The 20,717-nt window shown below is 38.5% G+C and overlaps 1 protein-coding gene across 7 annotated transcripts in view; it reads right to left on the minus strand.

Annotated features, from left to right (window-relative positions):
- The window catches only part of LOC130080023 (zinc finger protein AEBP2), a 171,029-nt gene that overhangs the window by 16,534 nt on the left and 133,778 nt on the right, over window positions 1-20,717 (minus strand). For 3 of the 7 annotated variants that reach the window (XM_056245294.1, XM_056245290.1, XM_056245293.1), the window contains exons 3-6: window positions 13,065-13,328; window positions 5,269-5,426; window positions 2,351-2,472; window positions 2,032-2,263 (exon numbers count right to left, since the gene is read on the minus strand). In XM_056245294.1, the coding sequence (XP_056101269.1) occupies window positions 2,032-2,263; window positions 2,351-2,472; window positions 5,269-5,426; window positions 13,065-13,328 (776 nt within the window). Of the gene's footprint in view, window positions 1-2,031; window positions 2,264-2,350; window positions 2,473-5,268; window positions 5,427-13,064; window positions 13,329-14,704; window positions 14,726-20,717 lie in introns of those variants that run through there. The other 4 variants (XM_056245295.1, XM_056245291.1, XM_056245292.1 and 1 more) reach the window with 4 other exon arrangements.

Below are 20,717 nucleotides of genomic sequence, written 5' to 3' on the forward strand. Positions count from 1 at the left end.
GTTAAAGCTGCGGTCCACTGTCCTGGGCCACAGGATACGCTCAGATCTTTGGAAACAGCAAGCATGTGCTTTTTAGCGCAGGGATGAATTGTGCTCAAAATGAATAATAACTTGATATCTGCTCTTAAAATGACTCATTAGTAGATCTGCATGGAATCTGCATAAGCAAAATTCCTCAAAAAGACTTCCAGAGAATTTGAACGCACATCATACACAAAAAGCAACAACATTGTTTTGGTAACTTTTTAATAAGAGGCTCTTACAAGTCATGTGGTGTTCTTTCAGGAATATCACTGAACTACTCAAACAACATGACATGACATGGGCGTTTCACATACTCCCGTTTCGTTACCGTTTCGCATAGTTCAGCCAAAAATGTTATCATTTACTCAACCTCAAGCTGTTCCAAACATGTATGAGTTTCTTTCTTCTGCTGAACACAAAAGAAGATACTTTGAAGAATATCGGTAACCAGACATTTGATGGACCCCATTGTCTTCCAGAGTATGAACATTTTTTTTTTCTTTTGTGTTCAACAGAGGAAAGAAACTCCTACAGGTTTGTAACAACTTGAGCGTGAGCAAATGATGACAGAATTTTCATTTTTGGCATTTTCAGCGCTTCAAAAACATGTTGTAAATATACATCAATGACGCTCTTCACTGAGTGCTTACACAGATCCAGACGGGAGCGCTTGAAAGCAGGACCGGTCCGCTGATAGACGCCTGCTTGTGCTTTTCAAATCATGACAGAAAACGGCATATTTCAGGCTAGACCAGCCAATGCACAGACTGTTCCTCCAGCAGTGGAGCTTCTAACGGCAGCTGACTTATGATTTGCCGATTGGCTCTTTTTTTTTTTAGACGTAGGGACGTATTCAGCCATATTGTGCGTTGCACTTTCTCCCAATAGTAATATGAGTGCACGATAACTGTATATTTTAAAGTCCTCCTGGGGTGAAAATCAAGTTTTTAATGTTGTTTATGTGTCTATGTGGGGTTTTTAATAAGCTTTAAAGGAGAACTCCGGTCAATTTTAACATTGAGCTCATATTTTTGTATATTTGGAGTGCTGTCAGTACAGACAAAAACGACAAAAATCGGTGTTGCCTACACCGTGTTATCCTCTTTTTAAAATTCGCACCCTGTTGACTTCAATGGGGCAAGTTCTAAACCTGCCCCATTGAAGTCAACAGGGTGCGAATTTTAAAAAGAGGATAACACGGTGTAGGCAACACTCCAAATGTACAAAAAAATGAGCTCAATGTTAAAATTGACCGGAGTTCTCCTTTAAGGCAAACCAAGTCAAAACCATTGCTGAGTTTTTTCTCCTTATAACTGCAGTGATCTAAAGACAGTCTCAAAAACGTAGTTTGAAATCGCTGGTGTTTCTGACGTCACAAACTACCTTGTAACCAATCAGATCAACGTGCAGGCGGGCTTTAGCATGTTATTAACAGGGAACTAGCAGGGGAGCCTCAAGAGAAGCCATGTTATCCCAGTATATTTTTCTATTGACATGAAAAATCGAGGAAGATATAGCAATATAGCAGGTGTATGATGTATATTGCGATGTTATGAACTATATGCCTTTCTCCACTGACGTTCTAAGTTGTTCAAAGTGTTTCTGACTCTGAAATGGCGAACGGGAACATGGTTTGTGTAACATTAGCAACACATTATTAGCTGTTTGATAACATAGTCAAGCAAAAGGCTAATCATATTAATAACCGTTGTGTCCGACGTTGTAAAGAGCAATATCATTGTGCAGCGTTTACCTCAGCAAGTTGGGAGAGTGAATCTCTGAGCTGGTGTGAGTGAGTGAGTGGAGGCGGGTCTAATTAGCATATTCATGGTTCCGCGCATATTAAATGAAGCAAGGGTGTAGAGTTACATTCAAGCTATTTTAAAGCATGAAGAATTTTCTTCACAGGAAAAAAAAAAAGTTTAAATATGTCATTTTGGTGATCAAAGATGAGTTTTAAGGGATGCAATTTTTGACAACAGGGGGACTTAAAGTCTTTAGTTTTACCTGCTACAAAGTGGAGGAGGCACCCAGTGTGTGGTACTGGGGCTCGGGGCGCTCTGACTGTGGGTTAAGGCTTTGTGAGGGCTGTGTGGCGGTGGGCCGTCGCCCTGTGGAAGATCTGGGTCAGGCAGCTCCACTGAAGGGCTTTTGTTGGTGGGACTGTTGAGCGGAGTGCCCTGGACTGGAGGAGAGTGGCAGGGTGAAGCCAGAGGTGAGATGTTGGAAGAAGGGTAACCTGTCAGAGAGCAGAGGCATCACACTGGCACTGCCATAGCCCATTTATCTCCTTTCACTTGACAAACACACACACAGAGTGCTTTACCTCTTCGGCTCTTGCTATAGATGTGGTTGGTGGCGGAGGAGGCAGCGTATGAAGCGGACATGGATCTGCTCTTGGAAATGGTGAGCATAACGGAGTTGTTCCATGAGTCACTGTTCACCAAACTGCAGAAGAGGAAGAGGAACATTTCATGGTTTTACCTGGTATGTTGTTTCACTCACTGGAAATTTTTTTTTTATTGTATTTTTTTCCCCAAGGATAGCCCCTTTAGATGAACCATCTCATTTTCGAGGGTAAAACATCGTTTTCCAGTAAACATTCTTACACCAATAATCTGTTTGCATGAAGGCTTTTCAATCCAATTACTAACAGATTATTGATGAAGATGAATATTCTTCACCTTAATTTAACAAGGCATAAGCGTTTACCTCTCAAAAGGGAAAGTTCACAATGCACTTTCCAGGGTTATTAAAGTCCATGTGGTGTATTTTGGGAGAAGGGTTCAGACTTGAATTTTCCTGCCAGCTTTACAGGATCCAAGCGAACAGGCCTCCTGCTGTGGGAACACTCTTCAGATATCCATTAAGGAGACCTGCCACTTTAAGACCAGCCTCAACATGGTAATGCAGGCAACCGGGTGACCCTCCATTTTTTACAGGGGCTTTTATTTCGACAGGATCTGAATCTAAACACATCCCTGGCTCTCGTGTCTCCAGGAAGCCTCTTTAAACTCTCTGTCTACACAGTGCAGATGGCTATCTGGATATCCGTATTAATGGGCTGAACTTTAGCTGGGCTGTATAACTCAAGTTGAAATAAGAGATATAAAGGTGGAGAAATGCCCAAAGATGGACATTATGAAATCTGAATCAAACATTCAGACGGAGCGAGGCAGCGTGTAGGAGCTCTGGAAAGTTCAAGCGCTTGATGGCGATCCGCAACAGCTGTGCGAAACACTAACGTACGAGACAATGATGACAAACAAAATAAGATGAGGGCAAACGGATAAAAGTGGTTTCAGATAAATCCCCAGAAACCCTCTGTGGACTCATATTTTCAGAAAGTGCTGTTGCTTCAAAACACTTCATGAGTCAGCGGACAGCGGACCTGAGAAGTATTTGGACAAGTATGCTAATGTCATTGCAGTATATTACGAAAGCACAAGCATACTGCTCAAACAAAAATGTCAGTGTTTGTTAGGTTTGAAAAAATAAAACCATAAATAACGGCCTCTAAATGAAGTATTTGGACACTTTTGTGTTTGTGAATCGTTATTGGAACAAGTATGTAGTTAATGTGATGTAGTTAAAGTGATCTTCACATGTGGTTTCTCTGTTAGGACACACTGCTTGAACTTGAGGACAATTGACTTCATACATCCACTAAAAAGCCCCAACAGCTGATTAACCCTTTCCTCGCCAGCGTTTTTTAAAAGGTTGCCAGCCAGCGCCAGCATTTTTGATAATATTCACAAAATGGCCGCCAGAATATTCTGTTTTATGAATTTCTGAACATCAAAAGAAAGAAAAAATACAAACAAAAACATTTTATTCTCGATTTATGCAGTCTTTTTTTTAGTTACATAAAAAAAGCAACATTTTGAACAAAAAGATAAGAACATTGCATTGCTTTTTCATCTGTGTTTTAATCTGTAGATTCTTTACTCTTTCATAAGATGCGTAACAGCGCATGTTACTGTATGTAACAGTAAAACCAGGGATTGCCGGAAAATTTCATCAATGATGGGGACACGTTGTGTCAAAAAAATCGGAAAATTCCGTTAATTGGAAAGAGTTAAAAGACAGTGAGTAAAAACAGTGAGAGTGAAAAAGATTCTGCAGCATTTGAGATACTTTTGCAATTACATTTTTAAGTGTCCAAATACAAGTTAAAGATTTGGGCTGCTCACCAAAAGGATGTACAAAAGTTTAAACTATAACCCAAGCACTTTAAATCAACATGAAACGGCATTTTACTTTCACAATATGACATATTTCTGGTTGGAAAAAAAAATCAATGACATGGATCAATGAATGTAGGGTGGGACTAGATTTTATCCATAAGGAAATGATTGCATTATGAAACATGTGCGTTACACACTAGAACAGAGCATAACATCATTGTGCTGTTACTTTTATTGCATTAATGATAACTGGCAGTAAATTACTGAGTTTACTATTGGCAAAACTTTAGAAAGTCTAAAATCAGGGGGCAAACTTAACCAATAAGCAAGGTAAGCGACTGCTTAGGGCCCCGGGGAATCTGGGGGCCCCGACTGATATTGGCGAAACAAATTTGGTAAATGCTCTAGTGCATTTGTGTTTGCGCTCTGGAGAGCATCAGAGGTTTCTACCGTAATTTCAATATGTTTGGCAGTGTTGAACAATGCAGCCAATCACAGACATTTATGTTGATTTCTTGAACGCAGTGGCCAATCACAGTTGTTTAAGTTAGAATACATTAACTGCTCAAAATGGTGGAGTTTTTGTTCAGTGGCCCGCAAATCCTCCTATTGTAACAAACGAAGTTTAGACTGATGTAAACTATAAATGAGAATGAAAACGTAAAATTATATGATCATGTAAAAAGATATGATCATTCATCTTTAGCTTGTAACTTAAGTTGTTCCTTTGTGATTATCATGATGAACAAAACGCGTAAGAGTCGTAAACTTTTGTTGATCACAGACCTTATTTTCTGCAATAATTCAAAAGGTGATGGAAAAACCCTATTGTGTTTTTTGTTGTTGAGGGAACTATAGGTGATGCAAACTCATAGGTTGACCATAAGTACTGTAAGTCATCATTGCAGCGCTCAGCCTAGGTGATGTCAGCCAAAAGGAAAGTCGTGACTGAACGAGGACTGAATAATAATAAGTGTACTGTAAGTCAGTTTGATGAACTAAACGACACAGATGGCAGAGTGCATTGCATCTGGATCAGAATGGAGGTGTTCATTACCTGCTGGAAGGGCCATCGTGAGGTGTTTTGATGCTGGCACTGCGGTCTCGTCGGACCGGCCCGGGTTCGAGCGTGGGCAGGCCCGTGGCTGAGGTCGTGGTGGTCCACGTGGAAGAAATCCGTCTCAAAAGCCCCGGATGCAAACTTCGCCTCAAACGCTGTTATTCAAAAGAGGACATACATCAAGTTTAGACTAAAACAGATCTGACAGCGGAGCAAAACACTTAGAGACACAAATTCTCCGCGAAGGTCAGTTTTGAAGCTTGTCAAATGTCACATCAACAGTTACAATCAATTAACACTGACCCAGACAGAATAAAGCCACATGTGTTTATGACAACCCAAAGGCCAAATTAACACTTTTTGGCAGTGCAGTTGTTAAACAAAACACTTGTTTAGATTAAAGTTGGACTGCGTTTTACGTAAATGATGTCAATCTTAAATTAGAGAGCGAGTCTGCGCGTTAAGCCAAACATCTGAGTGCGGAAGATGACAGCGGTCCATCAGGGAATACTGAGCCCTTCCCCCAACTGGGAAGAAGGGAACAGAACAGATGGAAGACCCTGGAGAAATGCATCATCGCTCTGCTTCTTTACATCACAAGCTGTGAACCAATCAAAAAGCGTGGGGGATTTGGAACGTGTATTCGGTATAAAATAGACTAGACATATGCACTTAAAGGGACAGTGCACATTCTGGCATCATTTACTCACCCTCGGAAAATATTTTGTGTTTCACAGAAGAAAGGAGAATGAGGGGTTTACAGTCTGAATAACACATCTGGTTTAACGGCACATTTAATATATTTCAAAACCCAGAACAGTAACGCTTCACAGCCACGGCAAGAATGTACAGTATGTTAAGTATGTGTCCCCCTGTGGTGAAAATCAAGTTTTTAATGTTGTTTATATGCCAATGTGGTGTTTTTAATGAGACAAACCATGCATAAATTCAGCAGTTAACAGTATGGAAACCACCGTTTCCTACCATCTCAAACATGTGACCAATGTGCTTTTCCTATCATTATTTGTAGGATCCTGATTTTTAAAAGGCCGCTGTCTGACTCTGAGATGGCGAACAGGAACATGGTTTGTGTAACAATATTAGCTGTTTGATAACGTAGTCAAGCCAAAGGCTAATCATTTCAATTACTGTTATGGGTCAACTTTTATTCAAATCCTGAATGGAATAGCCTAGAAAGCATGCAAAGACAGCTCCCTTTTTAATCACTAAAAAGCTGTCACTCATCTCAGTTTACGATCTCACAAAGTTCCATTATAATCAATGAATCTCTTATTTACATCGTGTCTAATGAGCGGATTCGCGAGCATGCAGAACATCATGCAAACACTCCAACATGCATGTCTGTGATTGGCTACATGCAGTGTTGCCAGATTGGAAATGTCCAAGTATCGTACCAGAAGCTCAAAATTATCGTATTTGGAAGAAAATTATCGTACACGAGTCAAAACGTACAGAATACAGCTATTTATTGACCACCAACTTTTCGACACGACATGAAAATGACTTTGTTGCTAAAATATCGACCTCAGCTTGGAAAAAAGTGACCTAAGCGCCCCGGAAGGAACGTTAACTTTTTATTATTTTTATTTTTATTATTTTTTTATTTTTACTTTTCTTCTTGCAAAACATACAGAGATGACATGTGATATACAACTTTGTATACAATATACAAAAAGAACATTAACTTGTGCTCATGAGAGTTATTCAATCTCCACAATGATTGGCCGAGAAGACATAACGTGAGATGAGATGGAAGACATGCGTAACACCACGTTCACATTCTTCTCACGGTAGACGTAGAATCCACAGCTAGATCAATGAGTATAGAAGCCCTATGATTATAACGACCATCATTTGAAGTGTCACACAATTCTGAAATTATCGTACATTATGGGATTTTTTTCATTAAAAAAATATTATTATATTATATATTATATTATTATTAGATATTATTATAGTATCAACTGCTTTTGTTTGTCAGGCCTGCCTGTATACTTCGCTCTTTCTCTTCTTCTTCTGAATCAGTTTCTGGTTCAAACATGTACCGTTTCCTGAAGTCGCGCGAGTTGATCAGGTAATCCGAGCTGAGTGGAGGCGGGGCTAATTTGCATATTCATGGTTTCGCGTATACTAAATGAACCGAGGCTGTAGAGTTACATTCAAGCTATTTTAAGGCATAAAGAAATTAATATATGAGAAAAATGTCACTGTAAGTATTAAAGAGTTTTAAAGGATAAAATGATTGACTTCAGGGGACTTGTATGTTTTTGACCGTATAAAATTGTACAATGGTGTACAAAAAGTTTCAGAACTGCATTACCCCATGAGTCAGGGCAGGGAAGAAACTCTCTTGACAGCAGCATGCATATTTCAGATGCTGTGAGTAGAGAACCAGAGGGCATATCCGTACACCCCCAAGCCCAATCCTCCTACCGCCCCAAGTGCTGGCGCTTAAGAGTACATGCCCTGGGCATTCTGGGATACCACCACCTTCCCATTACAGACAAACGGGGCGAGAGCCGGGTTCAGCAGTCACAGATTATGTTTATTTTTAGCTGATTCAACAATCTATAGCCACAAACATGAAAACATCTCAGTGATACGAGCGTCTGGTATTAATTCAGCTGGAATGTCTGTCAGCTGAAGTCGGGAGGAACATGTTTGAGTGGATGTAGCAGGCCTGATGTCTGAGAAGGTGCTCGGGACGTGTGTCTCCTCTCCTGCCGTGGCGTCTCTCGCTCACACCGACAGACTGTCAGTGTTGCAGAGGTTCAACTCTTCTGCGTCTGTGAGCTGAGTCTCGTTCGATCTCCTCCAGCTGGAGTGACAGCGCAGAGACACAGGCTACACTCAACCTACACGAGGCAATCTCACGAAACATGTCTGGATATTAAAGAACATTTGCTTAAAGTATTGAGCTACAGTAGTGGCAGCAGAGTATATTTGTTTTTAATGACCGATTAAACCATCAAAATATGAGGAAAATATTTTATAATGTATGAGGGAAGATTAAAACACTAAACGTATTTAGCAACACAAAAAAAACAAGGGAAAAAAACTACAGCTACAGGTTTTATTTTACTATGCAAAAAAAATAAGCCATTTACCCTCCAATTCTTTCCCATATTGCGAAATTATCAGTTTTAAAAAACATATTTTCTCTACTGGAATGCAAAATAAATAGTGAGTGATATAATATGTTTTTAAATAAAGCAATTATACATTTATACGATTTTTTTGTGCTGCTTTTAAGCTGATGATTCTTTTTATTATTATTATTATTATTATTACTACAGTGTTTTTGTCTTGTTTTCCTTTACAAATATCTAAACATTCTTAAAATAAGACATTTAGCCTACTTAATACTTAAGCCATGAAAATACTTTACTTAAAATTGTACAACAATATGTTTGCAGTGTACTAGTAGTAGTAATTATAAAAAATATATTACTTGTTTGTACTTTTACTAAATGAGCATTCTTTATGGAAAACATAATTCTTTACTTGTTTTGACTTTTAATATTGGGATGCAACATGACCTGTGACAGGTTTTGGAGGATTCGCCAATATGGCTGCATCAACACCGTTTATGTGCACATCACAAACTTATAGGATTTAAATGAATCCTTTAGCACCAGTTCAGACCACCAACAGAAAAGCAACAACCCACACAATCTCACACCCTTTCATTAAAACAGTCTGTGCAAAATTTCCGGCAACCATTTAAGCATTTTTGTGCAAACTAGATTCCTGCAGGGAGTTCAAATCACACCCTCAACATGTCACAGAATAAATGTTCTCGATGGTTATCATTTTGTCATTTTACAGCAAAATACCAGTGATTAGAGGTATAAAAAAAATCCTCAAGAGATGTGAAATTGCTCCTGAAATATATTTAGCATTTTTCTTGAATATTAAACAAAAAACTCTTGCAAAAAACTCCTACTGTAGGTAATAATATATATATTTTTTAATTATATATTGTTATATTTGCGGATATAATACAAAATTATCAAACATGCTTTGTCCTTGTGTTTACTTAGTGATTTGATTAGATTTATACTTCATTTTACCTCATAGATTAAACATTTTCAATCTACTTAGTAAAGAAAACCAGTTAAGCCATTTCAGAGAAATTACAGTAATATACAGTATCAATATACAGTAATATATCAAATGTCATTATAAAGGCTGAAAAATATCAAGATACAAACATAGTTTTTATTAGGGCTGAGCTATATATATATATATATATATATATATAAAACAAAAAATGCAGCGAACAGTCAGGCCCTGAGAGTGCAGTGAACCGGTCAGTTCAACAACTTTCTTTTCCTATTAGTTCTCGAATAGATTAGCATTTTAAACGTCTGGGACACAGGTATGCACTCGCTCGAAATCCTAAAGTTGGAAAATACTGGAGGAATCAGCCTTTAAATCTTAATAGTACTTTCTAAGATGGGGAGCTCATGCATGTATAATGCGTTAAAGGTTTCTGACCCCCGGTTAACTGTGTTGCATGTTTACCGGCTTCGGAGAAATGGACGTTCAGTCAGCAGTGCTGCAGTCTCCAGAAATGTAACACCTTAGGAAAAGTGTTTTTCTTTTTTGAGGTAAAATATACAGGGAAAGTGATTTGGGATTTATGTGAAAAATCCCCGTTTCCTGTCAAGGCCAAAGCTAATGCCCCGCTGCCAAACTGGACACCCAGACAGGCCACAAGCATTTCCTTCGAGGAGCTGCCGCGCGCCGTGACCTTCTATGAATCGTGTCACCATCAGTGGAAGCGGAATCGTTCCTTGCGTTTCATGCCGATATTTCTGCTGTTGACACAGCTGCAGCACTGACAGATAAAACGCGGCTTAAAGAACCAGACTCGCTCGTGTTTTTCTTCACACAGCCAAAATATCACATTATATATGCTGTGGAAAAATAATAGAGCTCTGAATTCTGTTCACCATCGGAGCGTAGTGCGGTGTGACCTACATATGGACCAGGTGTAATGAATGGGCGTTAATAAACATCTCCTAATGTTGTTTGCTGAGCACTGCAGCATGGGAAAAGAGCTGGAGAGCTGTGCACCGGCCCATAGTGACTTTAGCCTCACCTACTCTTCAAGTGCCGGCATGCATTTTTAACTGCAGCGCTGGTGAAACATTAAAAGGCTTCTGTGAGAATGTGCGTCATTGTCCGCTACATTAGAGACCTGCCATGCTGGCGTGAATGAGGACGGAACGTGTGTGTGTGTGAGTGTGTGATGAAAAACACAGCATTAGCAAACCATTAAACACAATGGAGTCTTTTTCCTTTGTCTGCAGTCTTCACGGGTTCCACCAAGATAACGGGAGCTATTCAAAAATGACGCTGCAGGAAATAATGTAAAAACATAGCTTCAGAAAAACAGAAGCCTAATCGACCCTTCGCTAAGCCTCGTTCCCCGCTGGACAAGCTTTACAGAACGTCCCATAGGTGTTTTGTGAACAGCATGATCTTCAGTGAAATTGGCTCATAGTGACTGGATATTACTCTTACTCTGGCTGGAATTAATTGTGGCATGTCAAAGCGTTTTGTATGCGACTGATCATTAAAGAAATTTGCCAGTTATGTCCTTATACACTGAAGAATCAAAAAAGTGACAAGCGATCACATTAGTGCAAGTGAACAGAACAGCAAACACATTCACTATGGCACTGTGGAGACTATCAGCTCTATGAGTCTTATCAATACTGAAATGATTAGACATTGAGCAAATATGCTCTACTGTACTGAATGTTTTACTGTATTTGTGCATACTGTGTATTCCATTTAAAACTACAGACTTTCATATAATTCCATTATAGAATGCCAAAAGCTGATAATAGAACACAGAAGTAAGTACAGTATTACATTCATTTTCTCCATAGAGAAAGCATTGCAAGTGACATAATCAGAATCAGCCTTCACACACTCTCAAACTAAATATAGGCTATTGTATCATATATTGTACCATCATTTATTATTCAGTTACATCATTTGAAATGATTCATGGGATGAGTACGGTAGTTTATAAATAAAATAGTGACTTTTTTCAAATACATTTTTGCATCAAAGCAAAATAAAAATTTGTAGAAGAAAAGTTGGTCGATTTTTTTCATGGCTACAATTCTTTACTGAAGAATTTTTAAAGTCGGCATGAAATAAAAATTCACCCTATTCAATCTACTTTTTTAAAATGCATGTTATAGGTATTGTTGTTTGTGCAAATGTGCTATTTTATAAAAAATAAAAAATTCAACCTTGTTTAATCAATGCAGGGTGTGTGTAGGATTTAAAAATGATATTGAAGGCTTTTAAAGACCTTTTTTTAAAAACCTGCACAAACAAAATTAATACAAAGTCAAAGTTTTGACAAAAACAAAAGGTTTTATAAAATGGTAAACCTCACATTTCAGCCATTTTTTTAAAGGAAAGGCATGAGTCAAAATGATAAATGATTCTATTTATATTCATTTAAAATATGATATATACACTCCTGGGCAAAGAAAAAAAAGCACAATATTTAGTGGTCTTTTAATGGTCTTAACCATTTAAATCAAAAATCACTGGTCAGGAAATTAGCAAGAGTTGCACAAATACTGTAGATAAAGTAACTTAGCAAAGACAGCTTTTCACAGGAAGAAGAGCCAGTGTTGTTACACTCAACACTGTAAACAATTATATGATCAAGAAGTTATGACAACACATATTTTTACATTGCTTTAACTCATCAAAATAAGTTTTAAAATTTTCAAGTCATCCAAGATTCGACTAATTTTTTTAAATGTAGTTTAATGTAATTTAAGTTAAAACGTCCAAGTTGATAGTACTTGTGAGACCAAATATTCACTTATATATTCAACTTTTCATTTGTGGGAAGCAAGCCATGATTCTGCAATATCCTCCTGTACTCCAAAGCATTAAATGACTTTTCACAGTAAAGTAGCTCACCAACACCAGGCTCCCCACACAACGACACTCTTCCTCATGCTTCACTGTGGTAGAGATGCATTTATTACTATATTTCACAGCAGATTTTTGAAGCCGCCGCTCTGGAGCATCACCATGCAACATGCAACTCATTGTGATTCATCAATCCACACACAACTTCCCATATTCTGCCAAAAACTGTCTTTCTGTGGGACCAATGGCTTTTTAAGTAGTGCATTTGCTTAAATGTAGCTAATTTCCTGACCAAATCTTTGTGGTTAAGACAATTAAAAGATTAGTATTTAGCCATTGTGGGCGTGGTCCATTTTTTTGCCCAGGAGTGAATATCCTAATTGTTTAGATTTTTAGAATGCACATTAGCTTCTTTTCGATCCACCGGCTGAATAAAAAAAAAAGCAACTTTAACTTTCTTAAAATCTTAAAAGTATAGTAGTAAATGTTGAGATTAACATGAACTAAGATTTTTTTTATTTTTTTTATTTTATTTTTATTTCGAACAACAAAAAAGATATGTATGGTTGCAACATACCGAACGAAAAAAACAACATCTATAAAGTATTATAACAATAATTGTTCGAAAAGGAGCGGGATGAAGCAAAAGCTTATTATTAATAAACACTGTAGAAGTATTGTTCATCTTAGTTCATGTTAAACTATTGTTAACATAAGTGGTACCAAAAAAGAATGGAATTTGAAAAAAGTAGGCTGGGCTGCAACAGCTGCAAAGGTCAGATTGGTTAGTTGTATTTTTAAGGCGGGGCTTAGCGAAGGGTCAAATCCTGGCACCTGAGAGGGTGTGGCCTTACCTTTGGGATGGCCAGCTTCTCTCCCTTCTCCGGCAGCTCCTCGGAGTCGGAGCAGGTGTGTGCGTCGCTGAAGGCCAGCAGGGGGCTCAGGCGCGGCCGGTGGTGCAGCGGCTGGAAGGTGAGCTGGGTGCTGAGCAGGTTACTGACGGCCCGCAGGGTGCTGCAGGTGTTGGGGGGGAGGGACGGGTCAGCCAGCAAATCTGAGATCAGTCCGTGGGCCTCACCCATCACCGCGATGTCCACCGTCACGCTGGTGCCCGAAGACTGGACGAGAGGAGAGAGAGAGAGAGAGAGAGAGAGAGAGATGGTAAGTTAATGTAAGGGAGAGATAGAGTTAAATGCACAGGTATCGGGAGAGAAAGAGACAAAGGGGGGAGAGAGAAAAAGCACCGTTAGCTCATCCGCACCTCGCCGGTGACGCGATGCAGGGCTGACGTAAGGCACACTGACGCACGCAGAGAGTGACGCCGCACTGCTACACACACAAGGGGAGCGAGAGACACAGAGAAAGAGAGAGATTTCCAGGGCAAGAGAGAAGGAGGTCATGAGAAGTACAGGAGAAACCAGGCGAAAGACAGAAAGAGGACATGAGAAGAGCATGAAGAGCACGCGCAGCACGCACGCACAAACACACACTTAAATATTATTTAATATTCATTTCATATTTCAATTTTTCTAATATTTTCACTGTATACTATTATTGACTTTTCATTTTTACTTTTACATTTTTTACCATTTTCATAAATAATTTGTGAAAATATTATTTTAATAATAAATATTTAAAGGGGACCTATTATACCCTTTTACAAAGTCTTGATTTTGTGTTTGGGCTCTATAGAATAGGTTTTCATGCTTAAATGTTTCTCATATTCTCCATTGTTGCGGCTCCTCTCTTCCCAGTCTGTCAGTAACGCTCTGTTTAGTTCCTGTCTCTATGAAGCCCCTCCTTCTGAAAAGCACACTGTGCTCTAATTGGTCGGCTGGATCAGTGTGTTGTGATTGGTCGAGCGCTTCGAGTGTGTTTGGGAAATGTCCCGCCCCTTACCATAACCACCAGTTTAAAACACTACTAACTAACTCAACCAGGGCCCGCCCTTTTATTCTGCGTATGAATTATTTAAATGAGGAATATTGTGACGTGTTCGTTCCCGGAAGAAACTCAAGACTACAATGGAGTTCAGAAACACTGACACTGATATAGAGAATAACTCAATTTTTCATGCTCAAACAGCAACATTACACACTAAAGAGAGTTGAACATGTACAAAAGCATAATAGAAGCCCTTTAAAAAGGCAGTCTGAATTTAGATAATCTGCTCTGTCTTAATCATCATCATCTGTGAAATCTCATAAACCTCATTTTATTAGACATGTATGAAGCAAATGTATAGGAAACAGCTGGGTTAACCAAGAAGTGACGCATGTGTTTGTTTCTGTCATGAGAAGTACGGGAGAAACCAGACGAAAGACAGAAAGAGGACAAGAGAAGAGCATGCAGTTTAATCTCACAGTCTTTCCTCAGTAAACCGCACACACACACACACACACTGAAGACAGAGAGACAGAGAGAGAGAGACATCAAAAGCAGATGATGGAATGACACATACAGAGAATAACTAATGGAGGAAGGAGAGACTGACTTGCATTAGGCCTGAGGGCTGCTCATATTGGGCCGTGGATGTTCATTGTTCGAGAAAGAGAGAAAGAGAGAGAGAGAGATCTTCAAAACTCAGAGCATCTTCACGACAGGCAGCATCTGCTGTAGCGTATGTTCAGATGCTAACAGAACGTGCCTCATTTCAAAGTCCACATAAGCACTCAATGCTCTCTAAAGCTCACGTGTGTCATTTCTGCACCTTGAAAAATCATCAAACGGAATTGCAAAATGTATAAATATATTTATTTCAAGAGTTTGCGTTTCATTTGCTTTAGCTGAAGTAGCTGGACACGAAACACAACACATGTAGGAGCCAGCAGAAGCCTAGCTCAATCAGTTTATCCAAGCAAAGTTGCTAAAATTAAACTGCAAAAATGGCTCATTCTGAAATAATCATGTAATCTCACTACCACGAATACATTGTTGATGCCTTTTGAGCTGTTAGAAAAGTGACCTTCTATCTATCTATCTATCTATCTATCTATCTATCTATCTATCTATCTATCTATCTATCTATCTATCTATCTATCTATCTATCTATCTATCTATCTATCAGCAACATTGGTATTTTTTATAAATAAATCTGACAAAATTGAAATATATACACTACCGTTCAAAAGTTTGGGGTCAGTGAGAATTTTATTTTTATTTTTTGGAGGAAAGAAATCAATACTATTATTTATCAAGGACAGTAAAGACATTTATAATGTTACAAAAGATTCTATTTCAAACAAATGCTGTTCTTTTGAACTTCCTATTCATCAAAGAATCCTAAAAAAACAAAAAAAAACTGTACAACTGACAGACCAACAACTGTTTCAACATTGATAATAATAATAAATGTTTCTTGAGCATCAAATCCTCATATTATACTGATTTGTGAAGGATCATTTGACACTGAAGACACTGACACTGGTGATGCTGAAAATTCAGCTTTGATCACAGGAATAAATTACACTTTACTATATATTCACACAGAAAACAGCTGATTTACACTGGAATAATATTTAATACTATAACTGATTTTTGTTGTATTTTAAATCAATAAGCGCAGCCATGGTTAGCAGAAGAGAATTCTTTTAAAAGTATTTAAAATCGTACCGACCCCAAACTTTTGAACGGTAGTGTAGCTATATATATATATATATATATATATGTATATGTATATGTATATATATATATATATATATATATATATATATATATATATATATATATGTATATGTATATGTATATATATATATATATATATATATATATATATATATATATATACATACATATATATATATATATATATATATATATATATATATATATATATATATATATATATATATATATATATATATATATATATATAGCCAGCAGCCATATCACCCTGTAGCCCAAGACTGGTTGCCCACTGAAGCTAAGCAGGGCTGAGCCTGGTTAGTACCTGGATGGGAGACCTTCTGAGAAAACCAGGTTGCTGCTGGAAGAGGTGTTAGTGAGGCCAGCAGGGGGCGCTCACCCTGTGGTCTGTGTGGGTCCTAACGCCCCAGTATAGTGACGGGGACACTATACTGTCAAAAGAGCACCGTCCTTCGGATGAGACGTTAAACCGAGGTCCTGACTCTCTGTGGTCATTAAAAATCCCAGAATGTCTTTCGAAAGAGTAGGGGTGTAACCCCGGCATCCTGGCCAAATTTGCCCAGTGGCCTCTGTCCATCATGGCCTCCTAATCATCCCCATATATATATATATATATATATATATATATATATATATATATATATATATATATACACTGATTGGCTTCATCACTCTGTCTCCTCTCCACCAGTAAGCTGGTGTGTGGTGAGCGTTCTGGCGCACTATGGCTGCCGTCGCATCATCCAAGTGGATGCTGCACATTGGTGGTGGTTGAGGAGATTCCCCCTTCCATGTGAAGCGCTTTGAGTGCCTAGAAAAGCGCTATATAAATGTAATGAATTATTATTATTATTATTATTATATAAGAAGAGACAAATACTGATAAAGTATAATCATTTAAAATAACTTAAAAGTAATTTAAGTTTTTTTTAGTGTATGGACAATGGCAATCATCTTAGCAAACACAACTAACAAAATTAACGAGTGGTATTGACTTATTTTTTTCGCAATAAATTGATGAAATTTTGTTTTAGGAATGAATTAAAACATTTAAAAAGACAGTCTGAATGGAGATAATCTGTCCTGTCAACATCAGCATCTTCTGTAAAACCTCATATTTGTATAAAACAAACTTGCAGGAAACCGGGATGCATGATAACTGACCAAGAAGTGACGCGTGTGTTTGTTTACATGTTTTCCCTCCATCAAAAACTCCTTCTGACAGCACAGCGCACGTGAGGCTGACGGATGAGCTGTTGCCATGGCAACGGGTCTCTGTTTGTGCATAAAACACACAAACACACACACAGATGTATTAAGTGCTCAGCCTCATCGTACTGTATCGGATTTTCTCTGTAACGCGCTCCTCACAGTGAGGTCAGGAAACTACCCCCGGTGAATAATGCAAAATCCCTCACTTGGATTACATAAAAGAAACATTAAGTAGAGCTGCTTTAAAACAGATCACGAGGGCTAGATATTACTAATAATTCTCACCTGGGCACACAGCAAAAGGGAACATTTCTGTTGCCACATCAAAGAAAAATAAATACAAGTATTCTTGCATTTCCAATCTTTTATCCAGGTTTAAATGCTTAAACTCATGTGGCCATTTTGAGCTTGAAGTCTTGGCAAAATGACACAGATACTTCTGACTCCAGTCTGATTGTGACCAAATTTGGTACAGTACGTTCAGACTGGCATATACCTGTACTATTCCTGGACAGCAACCATAACTAAAGACCAGAGAAATCTAGTTATGCTTCCTCCATACAAACACATAACAGCATCAGAAAAGCATTGCACTGGCAGACAGATATGGTCACACACATAACAGCTGCGTTCATAATGCGATTATAGCAGTACTGCGATTAAGTGCAAGCTCTTGTAAACAGAATTTTGTGATTATGTTATTATGATTATGCTCATAATTAGAGCAGCCATAATGACAGTACCGCAGCTTTCTGCATACACTTTAATGCCCTAAAACGGCATGTGTTTGTGCTATAGACAGATGATGCATTATGCAAATGCATGGGTTTGAAAACACAGACTGAACAGATTTGAACATTTCTGGAGAGCTCAGGAAATCTAGCATTTTGCATTTGAAAAAGAGCAGCAACAAACAAGCCTATTGCGTTTGCTTCAGTGTGCATTTAAAATGAAATGTTGTCAGCATCACACAGACGCTGGCGTGTGGCGTGTCGGAGCTAATGTAAGTTCATATGGCAGCGGCGTAGCTCACGCTCCCTCTGACTGAACACGCCTGGAGTGAGGAGCGTTATTAGCCACTGCGCTCGGGGCAAAGCAAGAGCACGACTGGAATGACAAACTCAAACACACTGAGAGTGTGATCCAGTGTGACAGAAGAAGCATTCTGGGACTCCTCTGACATCCGTCACTCAGGCTACAACGAGAACATGTGGAGGATGTGTACACAACGCTACGCTACATATCTCAGAGTTAGCCACTGTTACACGCCAAAAAACCGAGTGAGAGGCAGATGGGACTTGGAACGAGAGCTTCCGCAAAGCGTTTGGGTTGTAAAACTACAGTATGTAAACACAGAAACTGTCTGCCAATGTGCATATTTGGGAAAAGAATGGCTGCTGGGTTCAGCTTTAACTGTCGGAAACAGGATCAGCCGTGACGTGTAGGCACCGCTCAAGAATTATGAGTGTGGTGAACTATTAATGAGAGCTGTGTGTCGATGTGAAGAAGAATGCTGTGACCTCACGATCTGTGCTCTCCTGCGACGGAGGGTCACGACCTCACGACCCACAGCAGGGGGCATGAAAGTGACCCTTTGTGGAAAAAAGCAGACCTTTCTCAGATTCAGTTGTTGTTTAGGTGTAGGTGACTCTCACAAAAACATGTAGAAGTCACATTCTTCCTCCAAATCAAAATTGATCAAAATAAATTTGACTGTAAATGGTTATAATATATATTCATACATACACTCATTATGTACATACAAAGATATATATTAGTGCTGTCATATCGATTAATTGCATCTAACATAAAAGTTTTTGTTTATATAATGTCTATTTTATACATATATATTTGTGTGTGTGCACATACATTATATATACAAATATAATTAAAAATATATACACATTATATAAACAAAAACTTTGTCAGATACGATTAATAGCAATTAATCAATATGACAACACTAATATATACATTAATGTATAATATATAATCATGTTTATATACTGGAAATATTTAAATGATACATAATACATGTATGTGATAAAATTGCAAATAACAAATAATAATATGCATAAATATGCTTACATCATATACTAATATATAGTAATACAATATTAACATTTAATTATATATATTGGAAATGAAAATAAAATACATAATATTTAAATAATATACAGGACATAATACATATTCACAATAAAACATATTTATATCTAATAATATAAAAATAAATATATAAACCGTACTGCATTACAGTCATATTTTAAATTTACAGTAATTTTCTTTACGTTAATGTGTTAAGAAAACAGAAAAAGTAGGCTCCATTATTATTTATAGGTCTACTTTAGTATTTTTGGTGTGGTAAATGTGACCTGTGCGCATTCCTGACAGATTTAGAGAAGTGTTTGTTAACAGAAACTCCGGTGTTTCTCCGCTCTTCCACTAGGGTCACACGCGGATTGCCGGGAAGTGTAAAAGGGCGATTAAATATAGAACGCGAGGAAAGTGAGGTTAAGTGGACTGAGACAACATCGCTCCTTGCGTGGGAGTCTTTCAGCTCCTTCCTTTCATTACATTTATTCCTCTCCCGTCTCAATCCGTTATCAAAACATCAAGAGACGTGAGTCAGCCAAACATGAAGATGCTCTGTGCAAACAATGGGCCATAAAACCAAACCTTGCCTCTCTTAAACTTTAGCACATGGGTGTTTGTGTGTTTTATCACGGACTAAAACAGGAGAGGTGTTTATGGGAAAGTTGCTCAAGCACTTTCGCTTTGAGAGCGGCTGACAGAACCCAGAGAGCCCGGCCTTAAAAAGCACACATTATCTTGCTCTTCAGCGCAACCTTTACGACATCCTGTGATAGCGAAATCTGCCCATTACCTGACTGAAATGGACTCTCTCCACGGCTAATGTCCTCGGATTAGTGTGATTGTGTCTGTGTGCTTATGTGTGTGTGCATAGGTGATATCAACAACAGATCCAGGGAACAAAATGAGGGTTGCTGGTGGAAACAGTATTGATCCGCCCTGGTCGTTGTGAGCGGCGGTACACACACATCCAGTACACACAGCCGGGAGGGAAAGTCCTCTAATAGCGTCTCATTGATCACAGTGAACTAGGGCTTATACACTAGACAACTGTTTAGCACAGCACAGAGAGCTGCTGAGTCATGTTATTATTCTCCGTGCATATACATTCAAAACACAGCGTCCGATGGGATGTGAATGTGCTTTAGCATAACAGCGAGAGCGAGGGCTTTGATTCATGCGCAGGCACGTGTTTCTACACTCGGCTCCTCGGAGGAACACACACACACACACACACACGAGACCGCATCACGCAGATGGTAAAGCTCCATCCACGGGCAGAACAGATGCAGCGAGGCATGACGGAGGAACAGCCCTTTACACCACACCAGCTGAGATGTTTCTCTTACTCTTCATCACGACTGTACCGTAGCATCAATGAGCCCTTTCTGTCAGTTCACACAATCTAGCACTAATGTGGTGCTCACATCCAAAGTGTTTTATTAAGTGTATGTCACAAAACCTGTAAAGAACATGTAAGGTTCCTATATATCACCCCAAAATTAAAAGAAAATTTAATTAAATTAAGCGTGTTTTATGAGTATTGAGGTTTTTTT

This window comes from Rhinichthys klamathensis, unplaced genomic scaffold, assembly GCF_029890125.1.
Source record: "Rhinichthys klamathensis goyatoka isolate OS25496 unplaced genomic scaffold, OSU_Roscu_1.1 h1tg000029l_1, whole genome shotgun sequence".
Taxonomy (NCBI): domain Eukaryota; kingdom Metazoa; phylum Chordata; class Actinopteri; order Cypriniformes; family Leuciscidae; genus Rhinichthys; species Rhinichthys klamathensis.